The 18,233-nt window shown below is 47.1% G+C and overlaps 1 protein-coding gene across 1 annotated transcript in view; it reads left to right on the top strand.

Moving 5' to 3' along the window:
• KSR2 (kinase suppressor of ras 2) overlaps window positions 1–18,233 on the top strand; it is a 184,574-nt gene that overhangs the window by 104,463 nt on the left and 61,878 nt on the right. Inside the window, exons 7-10 of the mRNA XM_088660098.1 lie at window positions 1,881–1,964; window positions 4,321–4,388; window positions 9,710–9,828; window positions 13,524–13,692. Of these exons, the coding sequence (XP_088516224.1) occupies window positions 1,881–1,964; window positions 4,321–4,388; window positions 9,710–9,828; window positions 13,524–13,692 (440 nt within the window). The remainder of the gene's footprint in view (window positions 1–1,880; window positions 1,965–4,320; window positions 4,389–9,709; window positions 9,829–13,523; window positions 13,693–18,233) is intronic.

The following is an 18,233-nucleotide window of genomic DNA, read 5'->3' as shown; positions in this document are numbered from 1 at the left end:
GACAGGCCCTTGCAACCCCATTAAACTCCACTGAGAAGATGGAGGAGAAGATGTCGTCTGTGGGGAGGGAGCAAGACCTGGTGGGGAGGAAGCAAGCTGTACTGTCCCCCCCTCCATAGGAATCTGGCTTCTTCTGGCTGAGAGCAAAATGGCAGGACTAGCTAGCAGTGGCCTCTCGAGAGCCAAGAGCTGCTGGCTCCTGCTCTGAGGGGAGTTGGACCCCCCAAAGTGTAATGCCATTTCTCTCCCCGCCACAGAAATATTGTATTCCTTTTAAATCCATTATAATTATGAAGCATCCTTGATTGCTGAAAATGGACTCTGCTGGATACCTCATTTGAAAAACACAGAGATTCCTCTGAGACCGTCTCTCGCCCATTTACTGCTCACTGGTGAGGCAACAGCTGACCAGGCCAGACTGTTTACATGCCAACTGCAAACTCTCAAATGAAGGAACGGCTAAGCAATGGCTGCAGCACCATTGGGCAAACCCCTTCCCTAAGAAACCAGAAAATGCATTGTGGTTATTTCTCCCATTTATTGGCTTTGGCAACATGACAACCTTCTCCAGCTGAATCACTTTAAACCCAGGTCAGGGCGGGTAACTCCCCACCCTCCTGTCAAGGGCTGCATTCTCTTAGGCTGGGTCATCTGTTGGGGGGCAGCATGCCAGCTTTCGGTGGGGCAGAGACCAGCAGTGGGCAGGAGGACCAGAGTCAAAAGCAGATGAGGATACCCCTCTTCTCTCACTGACTCCCGCTTCTCTCTGATATCGGAACTCCTTATGAATGCCTGAGAGGAGCTGGAACGGAGTTCTGGAAAGTTCCGTCGGAAAAAAGGCCCACTGACACCCCTATCTTTCTCCTTCTCCCTTTTCATCTCTGCCCAGCAGAGAGTCAGATCACTCTTCCCAGAGGTCCGAACTGATCCCAATAGGGTGCTTTGGAAATCACACCAGGGCTGCCTTGAGCCCCGAGACCAAAGTTTGCCCAATGCTTACCCCCACTTTTGCCCATTTCTTCCTATCTGAGCGACAGAGCCACTCTACAGCCCGAGTAGTCTGGAGAAAAACCTTTCTCTGGAGTCCGCTTGGACTGTTTAATTTGCTGCATTATAATCTTGGACGCAGTGTGCTGATAAGCAAAAGGCCGGTGCTGGCGTGTGTGTGTGTCAATGCCCAGTCTCAATAAAGCCCCTTCTAAGCCACTCTTTCAATTTCTGATAACACTTAGATAAGGCTCCAGCTTCTGTCGATAAAACCACTGTGCTTTATCTATGACCTCCTAACCTTGAGTAAATGCTATGCCAGTAGCCACCCCCCCCCACTCCCTTGGAAGAAATGGGAATAAGGTGGACCAGTAACAGGCAGGCAGGAAAATAACACAGTGGGATGTGGCTTGGCTGCCTTTGTTGAACCACCTGGATAGCTTCACTAGACATGGCCTGGAGCAGCGAAGGCATTTTTAAGGCGTGTCCCTGCTCGTAGGGCATGCTGAGGTCCTGATTCATTTCCAATAAAATCTTGAGTCCATGCTCTCTCTTTTTAAGATCAACATTTGCGTTTTCCCTCCCTGGGTTGCTAATGAGCAAATACGGACCCCGATTAGCTGACTGAAATTAGCAATTGTGACCTGTTTCCTCACACTCAGAACTCCCACTCAAGGATAGAGCGGCACATGCTGCAAGCAGAATTGATTCGCACCGGCTTCCTGAACCAGAATCAATAAGCAATTCTGGTGCTGCTGGTCTTGGTGACTGGTGACTAGCGAGAGTAGAGCACAATCAGGTTTATTAAAAAATAACACATTTCACTGTTCTGAGAAGGAGCTTTTGCTTAAGACTTAACAAAGGTCAACCTTTCTCTCTCTCTCTCTGCACAGGTTTTCCACCAAGTATTGGATGTCTCAGACATGCACTGTCTGTGGGAAAGGAATGTTGTTTGGACTGAAATGTAAAAACTGCAAGTACGTCCCTCTCTCTCCCTCACCCTCTATCTTTCAAATATAAGTCATTATTATTGTTTTTCATGGCAGGCAAAATACACAACTGTGAGAACATAGAAAAGAGCCCCCCCCCCAGCTTCCTTCCCCTCCGTAACACGTCCAAGTGATCCAGGAAGCGAGGAGAAGAACTGCAGCAATGAAACAAAAGACCCCAGTCATCTAAATAATAGTTCAAAAGTACAAATAAAGATGAGACATTAAATAGGAATTACGAATTCCAAATTGAACCCAATTGAGCCGGAGGATTAACATATTCCTTGATGCATACATGTGTAATAAAAGCAAAGTAGTTCTTAATGAGTTTGCTTGGTTTAGAAATGCCATGTTAAGACCCTGAGTCTGTGTGCAAGCTTTTCCATGTAGGCTACATGCCAGCCTTCTCGATACCAACAGGGGACTGACTGAAGGAAATCTGCCTCTTTTTTATTGCTGCATTTTCTATCCCACTTTCCCTCCAAGATATGTGGTTACCTGCCTCCGCATTTCATCCCCGCAGCAACCCTACATTCTACATGGCTATCAGGTTGCTCTCGCACATACAGTCTGAGTAGACAGTTCCAAATGATAGCTCAAGGTTGTGTACATGGTTCTTTCCCTCCATTTTACCTTCACAACAACCCTGTGAGGTAGCTTAGGCCATAGCTGCCAAGTCTCCCGTTTTTCGCGGGGAAACCCCCAGATTTTAATCTGTTTCCTGCTGTTATCCTGAATAGAAAAAAAATCCCAGAAATCTCCCAGATTTCCTACCTACCAGGAAGGCTCCATTTCAGGTGCCGCTCTGTCCACGCCTGGGCCCCAGAAATCGGGCAGAGCGGCACCGGAAGTTGCTTCTACGCATGTCTGGACATGCATAGAAGCGACTTCCGGTGCCGCTCTGCCCATGTCTGGGCACCGGAAATCAGGCAGCGCCGGCACCAGAAGTTGCTTCTGCGCATGTCTGGACATGCATAGAAGTGACTTCCGGTGCCACGCCGCTGCTGATCCTGCATTTTTCAGTGGGAGACTTGGCAGCTATGGGTTAGACAGAGAGTTGGCAACTAGACCAAAGTCCCCCGAGTGGGGATTTCAAACCCAACAGTCTAACCACTATACCATACTGGCTAATAAGAACAATGATGATGCAATGGGCGCCTCTCTCTTTCTCTTTCTCTCTCTCTCTCTCTATAGCCCCAAAGGTCCAAGCACTGCTCAGGGAATAAGTAACTGATTACTGGCTTCCTTCCAGCTTTCAAATAGTTAAAGAGAGAGAGAGAAAAATATAGGCAGAGTCAGCCGACCCTTTGGTCTGGTGGGACTTGTGAGGTACTTATGCAGAATAGTTAGAGCTGCCTTCGAGACACCATAGAAAAGACCGAGGAGGCTGCCTCATACTGAGTCAGATCTATTGGTCCAAATCACTGTTGTCTGCACGGATTGATAACAGCTCTCCGGGTTTTAAACAGGGGACATTCCCAGCCTGGACACTGAGGTCCAGTTCTGAGGGCCTTCTGGCGCTTCCCTCACTGTGAGAAGTGACATTACAGGGAACCAGGCAGAGGGCCTTGTCGGTAGTGGCGCCTGCCCTGTGGAACGCCCTCCCCTCAGATGTCAAATAGTTAAAGAGTTAAACAATTATATGACTTTACATAGACATCTGAAGGCAGCCCTGTACTGGGAAGTTTTTAATGTCAGATGTTTTGTTGTGTGTTCTGTTGGAAGCTGTCCGGAGTGGATGGGGCAACCCAGTCAGATTTATTAATTAAAAACACAATAAAACACCAGACATTAAAAACTTACCTATAAGAGGCTGCCAGGGCCGGCTCTAGGTAGACCCCCCGGTGGCGTGGTGCGCTGGGCTGGTAGGCAGGGCGCCGTGCGCACAAAAACCATGCTGCGCCCTGCGAGGGCGGGGGCGCCGGAGCGATCTCCGCCCCTCAGCACCAGGGCGCGCGACCTGCTCGAGACTGCCCTGGAGGCTGCCTTCAGATGTCTTCTAAAAGTCAGGTAGTTGTTTATTTCCTTGACATCTGATGGGAGGGCGTTCTACAGGGCGGGTGCCACTACTGAGAAGTCCCTCTGCCTGCTTCCCTGTAACTTCACTTCTTGCAATGAGGGAATTGCCAGAAGACCCTCGGAGATGAACGATGGTGGTGGAGACACTCCTTCAGGTATTATTATTATTATAATTTTATTATTATTATTATTATTCCTGGTGATGTCAGCCGGGATTGAACCTGGGACCTTCTGTGTGCAAAGCAGATACTCTGACCGCTGAGCTACAGCCCTTCCTAGTCTGAACTGCGGTTCTCAAAGTGCTCTTGTCTCTCCTGTCTCTTAGGCTAAAGTGCCACAACAAATGTACCAAAGAGGCCCCGCCATGTCACCTGCTGATCATCCACCGTGGAGGTAAGGGCAGCTACCGCCGTGTCTCTGAGATCTTCCGCCTGATTTGTAGCCCAGGACAGAGCAAGACAGTTGCCTTTCGTAGCTCTTTCTTTCTTTCTTCTTCAAACGCCGAGCCAGGTACATATCTCCTCTGGGCACTCCCAGGCCTGCTGTTCTCTTTTGCTTCGCTCCTTCCTCTTTTCTTGCCTGCAGTGATGATGGCAGGGGACCCGGTGAGGGTCCTGAGTCCGGGCCCTGGATCTTTTAACCCTTTCTTTCTTTCTTTCTTTCTTTCTTTCTTTAAAAAAACTGTTATTTCATTTGCTCATGTAGGGATATAGGAAGCTGCCTAATACATACTGGGTCCATCTAGCTCAGTATTTTCTACGCAGACCACAGGTAGCAGATTTCCTAGGATTTCAAGCAGAGGTGTTTCCTAGCCCTACCTGGAGACACTGGGGATTGAACCTAAGACTTCCACTGTGTGCAAAGCAGATGGTCCACCCCCGAGCCACAGCCCTTCATTATACCGAGTCAGGCCACTGGGCCGTCTAGCTTAGTATGGTCACAACTACAGACCTTCCAAGTGTCCCTATTTTCTAGGGACAGTCCTGGATTTACAGAAACCGGCCTGGTTTCTGATTTGATCCCAGAATGCCCCACTTTTCCTTAGGACGTCCCTGTTTTAATTGGAGAAATGTTGCAGGGCATGCAGTTATGCAACCCCCGAGCCAAGGAGATAAGAAACTATACAACCTTTAGAAGATGCATGCAGGCAGCCCTGTGCCTTGGAAGTCGAACAGAATCCGTTCCGGAAGTCCCTTCAACTTCCAAAACGTCCAGAAACCAAAGCGCGGCTTCTGATTGGCAGCAGGAAGCTCCTGCAGCCAACCAGAAGCTGTGGAACCCCCGTCGGACATTCGGGTTCCAAAGAACATTCGCAAACCGGAACACTCACTTCCGGGTTTGCGATGTTCGGGAGCCAAAATGTCCGAGTACCAAGGCATTCGGGATCCAAGGTACAACTGTATAGGGAAGGTTTTTTTTTTAATTTTTTAAAAAATGTTTTATTATGCTTTATATATATTGGAAGCCACCCAGAGTGGCTGGGGCAGCCCAGTCAGATGGCTGGGGTATAATAATAATAATAATAATAATAATAATAATAATAATAATAATAATAATGGAAGGGTATGCACTAACTGGCTTTCCAGGGTCTCAAGCAGGAACCTTTCCCAACCCTACTGGGAGATGCCAGGATCTGACCCAGCAACCTTTGGCATTCAGAGCAGACGCCCTGCCCCTGAGCTATGACCTTTAGTGCATTTTTCCTGGGGGTTGTGAACCAGATTGGTTTGGACCATCCCTGCCTCCCACCACACGGAGGAGTAGTACCAGCCGGATGGAGGCTGACATGAGCACGGCTTCATGCAAAAAGCTCCCTTACCGGTAGCTGTAGGAGACCACTTCATGCATATGAAGAGGAAGCCTCCCAGGCCCCAGGAGGAAGCCTTTCTTGCCGGAAGATGGCTTTGCCTTTTCATTAAAGCGTTCCCCATGCCAAAGTGATTACCTGGAGGGGCACCATTTGGAAATCCAGAATCAGAAATGTGCATTTCATTTAGCTCTAATGAGGCTCCTGCTGCTTGATGCTTGCTAAATACACCTGCACTGGGAGAATACTTGATTATTATTATTTTGATTTTTTTTGCTAAATGCTTTTAATGAGTTACTTATTTGTGCCTAATTGTAAGGCTTCTGCATTGGGAAACGAAAAGGCAGAGAAGAGTCCGGTGAACTCTTTGGTGTTGACGTCCAGGAAAAGGAAAGGCGTTGACTATAATTATTTAGGTTATCAATGGCAAATTAATTGTTTGCAATTGTCAGAATCTGGGGTTCACAATAGCTCCTTAAATCCCACCGTAAGTCACAGAAAGGGGTAGAAGAAAGCGTCACTTTCTATCCCTGACCCATAGTTGCTGCATGCAGCACCATTTCCATTTTGTTACCATTTGACCCAATGAAAATGACATTATTTGTCTCGCTGTCAGCTGGAGCTGATTTTTTAAAAATAAAAAATGTAATTATGTTATTCCACATTGTTCATTTTGATGCAAAGGAAGCACAATGCAGTTGGGGGGGGGTGAGTCATAAATATCCTACGATGGGTAGATGAGGCCTTCGTAATGCCAGCACTGGGGTCTACCCAGTCGGCAATAATAATAATAAAATTTATACCCCGCCCATCTGGCTGGGTTTCCTCAGCCACTATGGGCAGCTCCCAACAGAATATTAAAACATGATAAAACATCAAACATTAAAAACTTCCCTAAACAGGGCTGCCTTCAGATGTCTTCTAAAAGTCAGATATTTGTTTATTTCCTTGACATCTGATGGGAGGGCGTTCTACAGGGTGGGTGCCACTACCGAGAAGGCCCTCTACCTGCTTCCCTGTAACCTCTCTTCTCGCAGTGAGGGAACCGCCAGAAGGACCTAAGTGTCTGAGCTGAATTATGGGGGTGGAGATGCTCCTTCAGGTATACTGGGCCGAGGCTTTAAAGATCAGCACCAACACTTTGAATTGTGCTCAGAAATGTACTGGGAGCCAATGTACTGGTAGGTCTTTCAGGACCACTGTTATGACAGAGTCTTTTCAGTGGTGGTTCCCCAGTTGTGGAATGCCCTCCCTATTGAGTTGTGCCTGTTTCACTGTTACTAACTTTCAGGTGGAATTTGAGAATGTTCCTGTTTACCCAGACATTTGTCGGCGGGAGAATACTGTTCCTGGCATCCATAAGATCATTGGATGGAAAAAAATTTCTTCAAAAAAAGATTAAACTGATAACTGTAACTGATTTTAGATGTTCTTAATTGTAATTGTTCTTAGAATGTTTTGACCTGTCTAGGAATGTTTTTGCATTCTTCTTTGTTTTAAATCGTACATTTGCTTGCTACCCTGGGCTCTTTGGGGAGGGAGGGTGGGATATAAATTCAGTCCATCAATCAATTAAAATAATTACATATCATTAGCAGACAGAAGGGATGCGGGTGGCACTGTGGTCTAAACCACAGAGCCTAGGGCTTGCTGATCAGAAGGTCGGTGGTTTGAATCCCTGCAATGGGGTGAGCTCCCGTTGTTCGGTCCCTGCTCCTGCCCACCTAGCAGTTCGAAAGCATGTCAAAGTGCAAGTAGATAAATAGGTTTCCGTGTGCTGATCTGGTTCGCCAGAAGTGGCTTAGTCATCTGGCCACATGACCCGGAAGCTGTCTGTGGACAAACGCCAGGTCCCTCGGCCAGTAAAGCGAGATGAGCACGCAACCCCAGAGTTGTCCGCAACTGGACCTAACAGTCAGGGGTACCTTTACCTTTAGCAGACTGAAAGTAACAACATTGAATACTAATCATATCCACTGGATAAATTTCTGTTTTAGACATGGGACAAACAAACAAAAAAACCAACAACGAGCACCATCCATTTCTCTTACATTGTTCCTGTAGGAATTCTCAGACATCTCTAGCCATGAATGCTCTTGTTGTTCAGACAAAGGCCTGGTTTCAACAGGAAGTGATTGGACCACTTCCTGGTTGGGTGAGGGAACCACTGCTTAGGACCGGTGGGAAGATCTTTGGTGGAACAGGAATCAAAGCAAAGGAACATAAAAGGATGAGGGGCTACGGGGGATAAGGAACCTGTTATTGTGACACTCAAGGGATGGGTAGAATGAATGAGACATTTGGAAGTAATTACAATAAGCTTAAAGTGGTGGTGGGAAGAGATTTAGCCAGGCTTGAGCATTGCTTACAAATAGCCCCCATATAACCAGCAGTGCAAGGGATAAGAAACCAGGTCCCAGCATGGATCTGTGACTGGCTGGGAAGACGGAGAAAAAATATTTGGCACTCAATGGTCAATCTTCACAATGGTGGCTGCAGTGTCCAGCAGCCCGTATTGGGTGACTTGAGCATTTGACATATTAATTAACCATCTGGAAAGGGCAGCCCATTGAGCTGGTGGCACAGAAATTGATTTGTGATGGCGAAGGTCATAACAGCTTGTAAAATGTTGCAAAGAAAGGATCTCGCGTGTCTCAGTGTGTGGCAACCAAATGGTGGAGGGAATTTGGCTCCACGTTGGTAAAGGGCAAAAGAAACACAGGCTGGGAGGAAATGCTCCAGAGTGTACATGAACAATGGATATGATCCAGAGTGCTTCTCTTTCTCTGAAAGAGGATTGTTCTTGTGAGTTAAGGATGCGGACCGATGTGCAAAGTGAAACCTGCTGGCAAGGGAGAGGGTCAAGCAAAGCTAGCTGACCCGACTGTAAGCACAAGTTGGGCAGGAAGGGGAGTGCAGAAGTGAAGGGCAAGGGAGGCACAAAATGCAGCCATCCAGAGCAACAGGCTTGATTGTTGGCTGGGAGCGAGACAGGAACGATAGCTCAGTCAGTAGAGCATGTGACTCTTAATTTCAGGGTTGCAGGTTCGAGCCCCATGTTGGGCAAAGGATTCCTGCATTGCAGGGAGTTGGACAAGATGACCCACGTGGTTCCTTCAAACTCTAAAATTCTCTACAGTTCCAACTCATAGAATCGTGATTCCATGATTCTATGATAGATAAAAAGGAGTGCAAGTACAGGAGGGAATCTTGTTGAGACAAGGCTAAAGAACAGAGAAGAAGCTAGAGGGATCAGAAGAAAGTTAAGGGGAGAGGAGAGCAGGGCAATGAATGTTGGCTATAACTTGCACCTCCTTCAAGAGCCAAAAAAATATATCCTGTGATAAGGGCCCTGCCCTTCCTTGGAGTTAGGGAGCTACCAGGAGCCCCACAAAGTAAGCGAGTGCTGTGGGCCTCTGAGGTTTCTCGTGATAAGGGGAAAACACTCCAGAGTAGTTTAGCAATCACTTTTTCCAGGGAACTCTGGGAATTGTAGTTCTGGAAGGGGAATAGGAGACGCCCTAACAACTCCCAGCACCCTTTACAAGCAACAGCCCTCAGGATTCTTTGGGGAGGGGCGAAGCCACAACTCCTTTAAAGTAGCATGGCTAATGGAATGATGGGAGTTGGAGTCCAACCACACCTTGAGGGTTGCAGCTTTCTCTATCCCCCATATGAGTAGGCACAGGGGGAGTTTAACTTCTCATTTGGGTTTGAACTCATAATCTCTAGGAGCTTCAAGGGAAGCTGCTCATTAGATATGTGGACTAAGCGCAAAATTAAAACCTTGATCTTTCTCTTTCTCTATTTATCTCTACCCCCCCTCCACCCCACCCTATCTCTCTCCCCCCCCCCTCTCTCCTCTCTCTCTCTCTCTCTCCTCTCTCTCTCTCTCTTTTTGATCCAGCAAGGTTAGTCCGGACAGAATCTGTGCCATGTGATATTAACAACCCATTGAGGAAGCCCCCCAGATACTCGGACCTGCACGTCAGCCAGACGCTTCCCAAAACCAACAAAATCAACAAGGTGAGATGTTGTGGAGTTGCTTTGGTGGAGTTTTTCATCTGCATTGGGACTGGAGTGACTGCAAGCCCCAGGGAGTCAATAGCGCCATGGTAGAGCACATAGCTTTGTATGCTGAAGGTCAAAGAGGTGGCTGGTGCCCATTGGGTTTGGTGGGGGAGAAAACAGGGACACTGACAGTAGGTGGCTCCAGAGCCAATGATAGGCAGAGCCAGAGCCACTGCCAGTCAGTGTAGACAATGCTAAGCTAGATGGACCCAATGGTCAGTCTCAGTATAAAACTATGTTTCTATGTTTCCATCAGTGGAACTGCTGGAGAAATGGGGGAGGGGGGGGAGAGAGACCCTTCCTTGCTTGCCATGGAAACAAGTGCTCTGTAATGAAAATGAATTGTGGTGGGGAGGGGAGGAAATTGGCACAGGGTTTTTTTCTGCTTTGAAAAATAGCATCCCCCAGTTTACTTGCTGGTCTGTTCAGCCATCTGCTGGGCCAGAACTTTGCAGATGGCTCCTTGGGTTTCCAGGCATATCTGCCAATTCAAATCTCAAGGGGGCTGGTATACATTTCAGCAAATCTGGTCAAGGCTAAGTAGAAACCTGTTTTGGAGGGGGTGGGTGGGGTTGGGACAGGCGTTTGTAAGCAGCAAGCTGGTTCAACAGCAGCAGCAGCTGTCAAGCCGAGAGAAGAACGAATAATGTTGCATTGCAGTGGGCGCTCCTAAGACCTTGGAGAGCTGCTGCCAGCCAGGGGAGGCAGACTGGGCTTCATGAACAAATAGTCTGACTGGGTAGGTGACATCCCACCCCAGCTTTAACAGATGGCCAGAAATGTAGTGGTACATGGGAGCTGAAGACCTGTCTTATTTCTGCAGCAAGGTCCCTGTCTCCAGCAACCTAGAGCTGCACACTCAGCATTTTAAACCATTCAGATGAAGACTTCTCACCCTTTGTGCTGATTTGAGCCAATCAGGTTGAAAGGTGGCTAGTCAGCCACTGAGGATTGGCTCTTAGGGTCCTTCCCAGGGAAGGACACAGAGGAATTGCTCTCTCTGCTTCAAAGCTAAGCATCGTGGAACACCCAAAACGTAAGGTGCTTTAGCTTCAAAAGAATGACGTGCAATTTTGTTATGTACAGTGGAACTTCAAGGATGACACGGCTAGGTCACTTGGAAAGAAGATTTTTGGAGCACTCCAAATCATTTGCCCATTTACTTGCACAGAAAATAGTAGACCCAACTGAAAGGCAACACATGGAGATCTGCGCTGATCGTTGCAAGGCACCCCTAATTCCCCCGCCCCCTGCAGAATTATCAGATTATTGCATAATCTTATAACGGGGTGTGGCTGAGAGAGGGTGTGGCTGTGATTTTGCCACTACACTACTCCACATCACCCCATCATCAAACTTGCTGATGTCCTCCAAAAATTCTAAATCAGAGAAGGGAAACTTGTGACCCTCCAAATGTGATGTAGCTAGATTCCAGTCACTATAGCATCTTTGACCCAGACTGGCTGGGTACATTGGAAGTTTTAGTCCAGCAATATTTGGACTAGTGTAGACAACAGAGTGGGCAAGACGGACAGAGCTCTGGTATAAACATAACTTCCTACATCTCTGTGTTAACTCTTGAAGGAAGAGGGAAGCCTTTGGGCGAGGTCAAGAGCTTAGGTAATTTCTCTGAATCAAAGTTTTCACTCTGCTTTAAGGTAGGACAGTCAGACAGAAGAGGCAAAACTTTCCCATGAGCATGACTTTTCACGTCAGTGCAATGGATATATTTTGGTCCTATTATTGAGTTGTAAACCCTAGATAAATGACTATTTATTTGTACAGAAACAAGAGCAAATTGAAGACAACTGGCTACAATTGGAGGAGTGGAATTTTGTACTATAGTGTGGACTCCAATATTTGGTTGTTTTTTGTGTGTGGATATGTCAATACTAATAGCAACACGTTAAATATGGTCACATCAGCACTTTAAATTGCCCCTGGATGCTAACTAGGGAGTCAAATTGCAACTGTTAAGAGTATAGAATCCAAACAACATGAATTCTGAAAGGTGTGAGGAGGGAAGCAGTAATTTATGATATAGTCTAAGTTGATATATTTATGACATAGCCTAAGGTGATTTGGTGAGGACCTGGTGTCATTATCATTGATTTGCATATATTTGCATTCTGCCAGTGTGCTTTTATCCCACCTACCTACACAACTTTTTGGCTAAATTCCAAATTCTCCCTTTAATTTCTAAAATGCGTTTAAGATTTAGAAATAAATGTATCTGAAAATTTAAACCAGCAATCATATGCAAACGTTTCCCCCACTCAGAGCACAGCTATTGAAATGAATGGAGATGGCTAATTTGAGATCCATTAATTTCAACAGGTACAATCCTGTTTTGTTTGGCATTTACTGTGGATGTCCTCCCACAAGGTCCTTTGCTTTTCAGAACTCGATGAAGAGCAAAGTTCAACATCTGAGAGGCAAAATTTAGTCTCTTTTGGACGCCATCCAAATCTAGGTTAATGGCATTAGCATTTTCATTACAAGTTGAGTACAAGAAAGCAAATTTTTCATTGCCTGCTGTGCCCTCCCTTCTCCCTCCCCCAGGCCCAGCAGAAAAGAGCGAGCAAAAGGGATGGTGTGAAAGCAATTGTACGACCGCAGATTAGTAACTTGATTTCACTTTTGTGGGTTAGCAATAGAGGAAAAGCCAATTTATTCAGGTGTCCTTTGAGCTGCCATTTGAGATGGTGTATGCGTACTTCAGGAATGACTGGTGTCCTTTGGTAGGACAGAAGGCAGGAGAGGCCAACAGTAGGTGGCGCTAGAGCAAATGATAAGCAGAGCTGGAATCTAATTCTAGTTTCGTCCCAATTCTCCTTCCTATTGAGGGGCAACACTCATTCTTAAGGAGGAGGAAGCTTGTGGCCAGGGCTACCTTCTGGACTGGTTGTAATTAAGAAGGCAGGTGGGATTGGAAGAATCAGGACCGAGGTTGGCGGGGCAGTGCCCCATTCACTCTAATGGGCCAGCTTCCACTGAGCATAAACAGCAAACAGTCTTCGGTGCATTGCCAGTTTTCAAGGGGGGTGTCTAATGAGACCTCTGGCAGTGGGTGCCAGCGGGCACATTGGCACCCATGGGCACCTTGTTGCCAGCCCTCGCTCTACCTGTTCCCTGTGTCTTCCTTTCCCTGTGTTAGAAGGAGCTGCTCTCCATTGACAGCCTCAAGCCTATTTCCGGGGGGGGGGGGCTGCCGTCCCTGCAGAGCCGCAATAAGAATGTGCAGCATTGTACAAAAATCCCATCTGTCTGCTTACCCTGAAGTGCCCTCTGTTGTCTCCGTAAAGTTAAATGGCCCATGAGGAATAATCAACGGAGAGTAACTTGAGCTGACTTGTGATTTCTCTGCGGGGAGCAGGAGGCTGTTTGTGCCCCCCCAGCCACTCCTCCTCACCCCCAATGTTTGATGCTTACTCGGCTGCCTATGGGAGGGGATCGTTCCCAAGCTCAAGCCGGTGCTTTGCTGCACTGCTGAGAATCTTTTCCTGCTCAGTGTCCAAGGTGGTCTGAGATCTTGCCAGCTTCTAGTCACTTCACTTATTGGTCCAGGATCCCATCTTGTGTGGCAAGGGCTCTATGCATGGACACTCGCCAGTTCCACTCTCACTGGTCTGTTCTCCCTCTTCCTGCAGGACCACATTCCGGTACCCTACCAGCCTGATTCCAGCAGCAACCCCTCCTCGACGACGTCATCCACGCCCTCCTCACCAGCGCCACCTCTGCCGCCCAGTGCCACGCCGCCCTCTCCCCTGCACCCCTCCCCGCAGTGCACGCGGCAGCAGAAGCAGTTCAACTTGCCAGGTACCTCCTGAGCTTCTGTTCTGAACCGCGGGAGCTGCCCATCCACATCTCTGAAAGCGAGGTTCTTAATTTGCCCTTGCACATTCACCAAACAAGACCCCAGGAGGCTACGGATCTGTTTGGGAAGGTTTCATTTTTAAATACGTGAGCAGAGGACACCAATGGATGCATTTCAGTTTATAAGAGATATACAAGCATTGTAGGAGCACAGGGAAATCAACAGCACATCATGCCATAGTTCAAGGTTAGAACATCTGCCTTGCAAGCAGAAGGTCCCAGGCTTAGTCCCTAGTACCTCCAGGTAGGGTTGCGTAGAGCCTCCTGCCTGAAATTTTGGAGAGCTGCTGCCAGTCAGTGTAGACACTACTGAGCTAGATGGATTAGTGGTCTGACTTGGTATAAGTTTCCTATGTTCCTATGTGATGCATAGGGGACACACACACAGATTTCCTCCATCCTTAGAGTAGACAACACTGGCTTAGATCAGTGATGGGGAACCTGAGACCTAGGGACCAAAAGTGGCCCTCCAGGCCTCTCTAGCTGGCCTATGGAATTCTTCCCAGGCCACACCTCTTCTCCACAGGCCACACCCACCAGCAGCCTTGCTTCACACCTATCTTGAGTGGGTTTTTTTTGGTGTGTGTGCTTGAACTCTGATCACCCTTCTTGCTTTCCTGCATGGAAGGCAGAAAGGGGTGTATGGGTGCACATAGAAACTAGCCTACTGTACAAAGGTAATATTTGCATTTATTGCCCTCCCTTTTGTTCCTGGCCTTGCCCACCAGTGCAGTCCTTGGGATGAAAAGTGTTCCCCATCCGTGGTGTAGATAATGCTGAGCTAGATGGACCAATGGTTCAGTTTGCAACAAGGCACCTTCCTACATTTCCTTCAAAACAGCAAGACCTCTCTTGTCTCTCTCTGATCACTACACAGACGTAGATCATCGACAGTGCAAATCTGTTGGTGCCTGCCATTCATCTTGGTGCATCAAGGTTCTTCCTCCTTCCTCCACACTGATGAGAGCAGTTCCTTCCATCACTCTTGTTGCAAGAGGTCCCTCTACAGTCAGACAACATTGCAAAATGCATGCACGGTCTTTAAGAAAAATGATTGTGGGAAGTAAGGAAACCATTTTTCATCAGCTAGAGAAGAAACTCTAGGAACAGCTCACTATCAAACCCATTTGGGTGTCCTCGAAAGACCCCAGACAGTCATCCATTTTCAGACAGGGTTGGCTGCGTCTGAAGGAGAGGCTTAGAAAGACAGATTGAATTACCTGCATTTACATTTACACCCAAGATTCTCAGCTCAGAGGAATGGGGGGTTGTTGACTGGCTGGGGCCAATTCATTTGACTACAACTGATGATGGACAAACTCACTCTAGTCTGATTAGAATTGGATTGATATTTATGAGCTTCTTCAAGAAATGCTTGATTTGTAATATAGCTGAGCATCATATTGAGAAGTTCAATACCAAATGGGCCAATTCAGAATTGGATTGGCATTTACAGGCTTCCATTCTGTCCCAGGCAGCTCCTGGCCAGATGAGTGTGTTTTAGCCCAAGTGGGGGCAAGTTCCAGGTACAGATTTGCAGAATGACAAATCACACCCCACCTTTCGCAGTTCAGGATCCAGCAAGCGACATTGGATCTAGCAGGGGTTAGGTTCCAGTGGATGTCAGATTCCAGTGAATATGGTCAAGCAAAGCAGAGGTTAAATTCTTGTGGGATCAGTCAAACAAGGCAGAGGATAGGTGCAGGTCAGCAAAGTAGGGCAAAGTAGAGGTTGAGTTCCAAAAAAAAAAAAAGGCAGACAAAGCAGTCAGAACCCTGGACAGCTCCAGCTGAGCCGCAGATCCAGACAGACTTTTATTGAATGTCACACTAAACCAGTGTTTCCCAACCTTGTGCCTCCAGCTGTTTTCGGACTACAATTCCCATCATTCCTGACCACTGGTCTTGCTAGCTAGGGATGATGGGAATTGTAGTCTCAAAACATCTGGAGGCACAAGGTTGGGAAACACTGCACTAAACCATTGCTTAGTGCAAACATGGGGGCTTCCAGGGAGGTTGCAGCTGCCTTGTTGCTCCCTTGCCATTTTGCTGTTGTGCTGTGCTGAGCGCCATGGTTTGTCTTAGCTTGTCATCTGAACCTGGGCTGGAACGTGGTTCAGCTCTCTCCAGACTAGCCCCAAAGTATAACCAACAGACGACAGGTGAAGCCGAGAAGGCAGAGAAAGAATAGAAAATTAGAAAGCCCTCTGCTGCCTCATCTAAATGAGTGACAAGCCGCCATCCCCAAGCGAAAATTAATCGCTTTTGGCCAACTCCAGGGGGGCATTTTCGTTCCTCCACTGAAAGTGATGAGAAAGTCTGGGCCAAAGCATTCAGCCGAGGACTCATTAAAACACAGAGTAGTGGAACGAAACCAAATCAGCTCAACAGGCCAAACGCCTGCTTAAACAGAAACAGGTTTCACTTGGCAGCTGATGCTGAGATCGGCCGACAACTTGTGGCCCTGTGCGCACTTACTTATCAGCAGAAATGTGCAGGGGATTGGGGCAGCTGGTTAGGATGAGTTGTTGATGCAGAGGGGAACAGGGAAGCTTGGCGAGATCAGCTTGATCTCATGGGAAGTGGAGCAATAGAAAGTGAATGGAATTCAGTTGTGCAAAGAGAGTGGTGATTTTCTGGGTGCTGATGTCATTTGTGCTGTTGGCTTCTAACCCAGGGATGGGGAATCTGTGCCCCTCCAGATATTGATGGACTCAGCCAGCATGGCCAGTGGTGAGGGAGGATGGGAGCTGGGGTCCAATAACAGAGGGCATATTCCCCAACCTTGCCCTACCCAAATGCGTGAACTTTTGGGTGCTATATATGGACAAGCTTTTTGACTCCTGGCTTCCCCTGGCCTGGCAGGGGGCATGGTCCCATGCCCAGTGTTCAGTTCTGGACAAGGTTATGCCTTATAGATGTTTGTATAAGCTCTTCTGTTTGGCCCTAGTGCTTGGTTTCTTTGCAGGGCCATCCCATGTAGGAACTAAGTCCCAGTATATTTAGTGGGAATTACTTTGAGCTATGATGTGCTCAAGATAGTAGCCTTCTCCTCTGTGCATTTGCCTAATTCCCTCTCAAAGCCATCCTTTGCACAAGTGCTGCTTTTGACGCATTGTGCCTCTGTCCTCCAAAGATGTACTGTGCTACTAATGAGACCCCAACCCTTTTTTTACAGCAGAGTCCCTGGATCTCGGCTACCCAGCTGGAATTTTCACAGCCTGGGGCGACTGAAAATTTGAATTGAACCATTTTACAGATGGAATAATTTTTTTTAAAAGCAAAGCCCTGGATTCTGCTAACAGCGGAATTTTGTTAAAAAGGCTATATTTATTTGTCCATTTGATGGCATTTATTTACTAATTTACTTATGTAGTATTCAAGATGCCTCCAAAGTGACTTGCTGGAGCTGAACCGTTTTGGTTTGTATCACTAGCATGGTTGGGCATTTCCCCCCTTGTTTTAAGTGCACGGTCAATCTTTATTGCTTAGTAGCCATAGGCCATTGCAAATAATACAATAAAATGTCTATTAAGACAGACACAAAACATGAGCAAATGCACTTCCCATTTAAAATAAGGGCAAGGTTAAAGCAAATCCTCTAGATGTCCTGGAATTACTCTTAAATTTAGCTTAAACCAATGAATCACCTTTACAACTCACTGATATTTGATTCAAAGTACTCACTCCAATTTCATTTGCCTGCCATTGCAAAAATGCAGCTTGGTCATACACGTGTGTGTGTGTGTGTGTGTGTGTGCTCTCTCTCTCTCTCATCAGATAAAAGGAAAAAAATTATGTCCTGTCTTGACAGCCCACAGCACTGAGACATGTAGTACAAAAACAGTTTTGTTCTAGGACAGAAATATAGTGGACAGAAGCAGTAAATAACTAACTAAACCTCCATTCAACCATTTCCTTGGTGGGCAGAGTAAACCTAGACACACCCCAGGCAAAAGAAATGATGTGCTGCAAAACAGAAGTGAACTGTTTACACCTGAAGGGAAGCCCAAGAACTGGAGCATGGAATCGTCCTCTCTCCTCTTTATCAACACTCTCCGCAGGGACATCTTTAGTAGGCCTCCCAGGGAGCAGCTTTTTCTCCTCTGTCCCTGAGCTGCTTTTATATCTCAGCCCACGGACAGCAGAAAAAGGTCCGCTTTGGCCTTAATCCACTCTACAGACTAGACTGCCCACAAGCCACACTTTACATCCTCATTTTGACACCTCCTGATATGCTTAGCTGCCAGATAAGGGTTTGCTTCAGGAACCCAGATTCACCCCGTGATTCCCAAAGCAAATAATATCCAATATTTCTTTTAAAAAACAAAACCAAAAAACCGAAACAGTCCAGTTCCTTCACACCATCTTTTCTGTAGAGGGCTGGGTCCATTGGGGCAAAGGGGGCACTGCCCCACCAAAAGATTCCTTTCTGAGTCTCCTTAAACATTCAGCCCAGAGAAGATCAGCCATCTGGGCTGATGG

This window comes from Zootoca vivipara, chromosome 16 (genome assembly GCF_965207765.1).
Source record: "Zootoca vivipara chromosome 16, rZooViv2.hap1.1, whole genome shotgun sequence".
In the NCBI taxonomy this organism is placed as follows: domain Eukaryota; kingdom Metazoa; phylum Chordata; class Lepidosauria; order Squamata; family Lacertidae; genus Zootoca; species Zootoca vivipara.
This window is presented reverse-complemented; position numbering and strand designations above follow the sequence as displayed.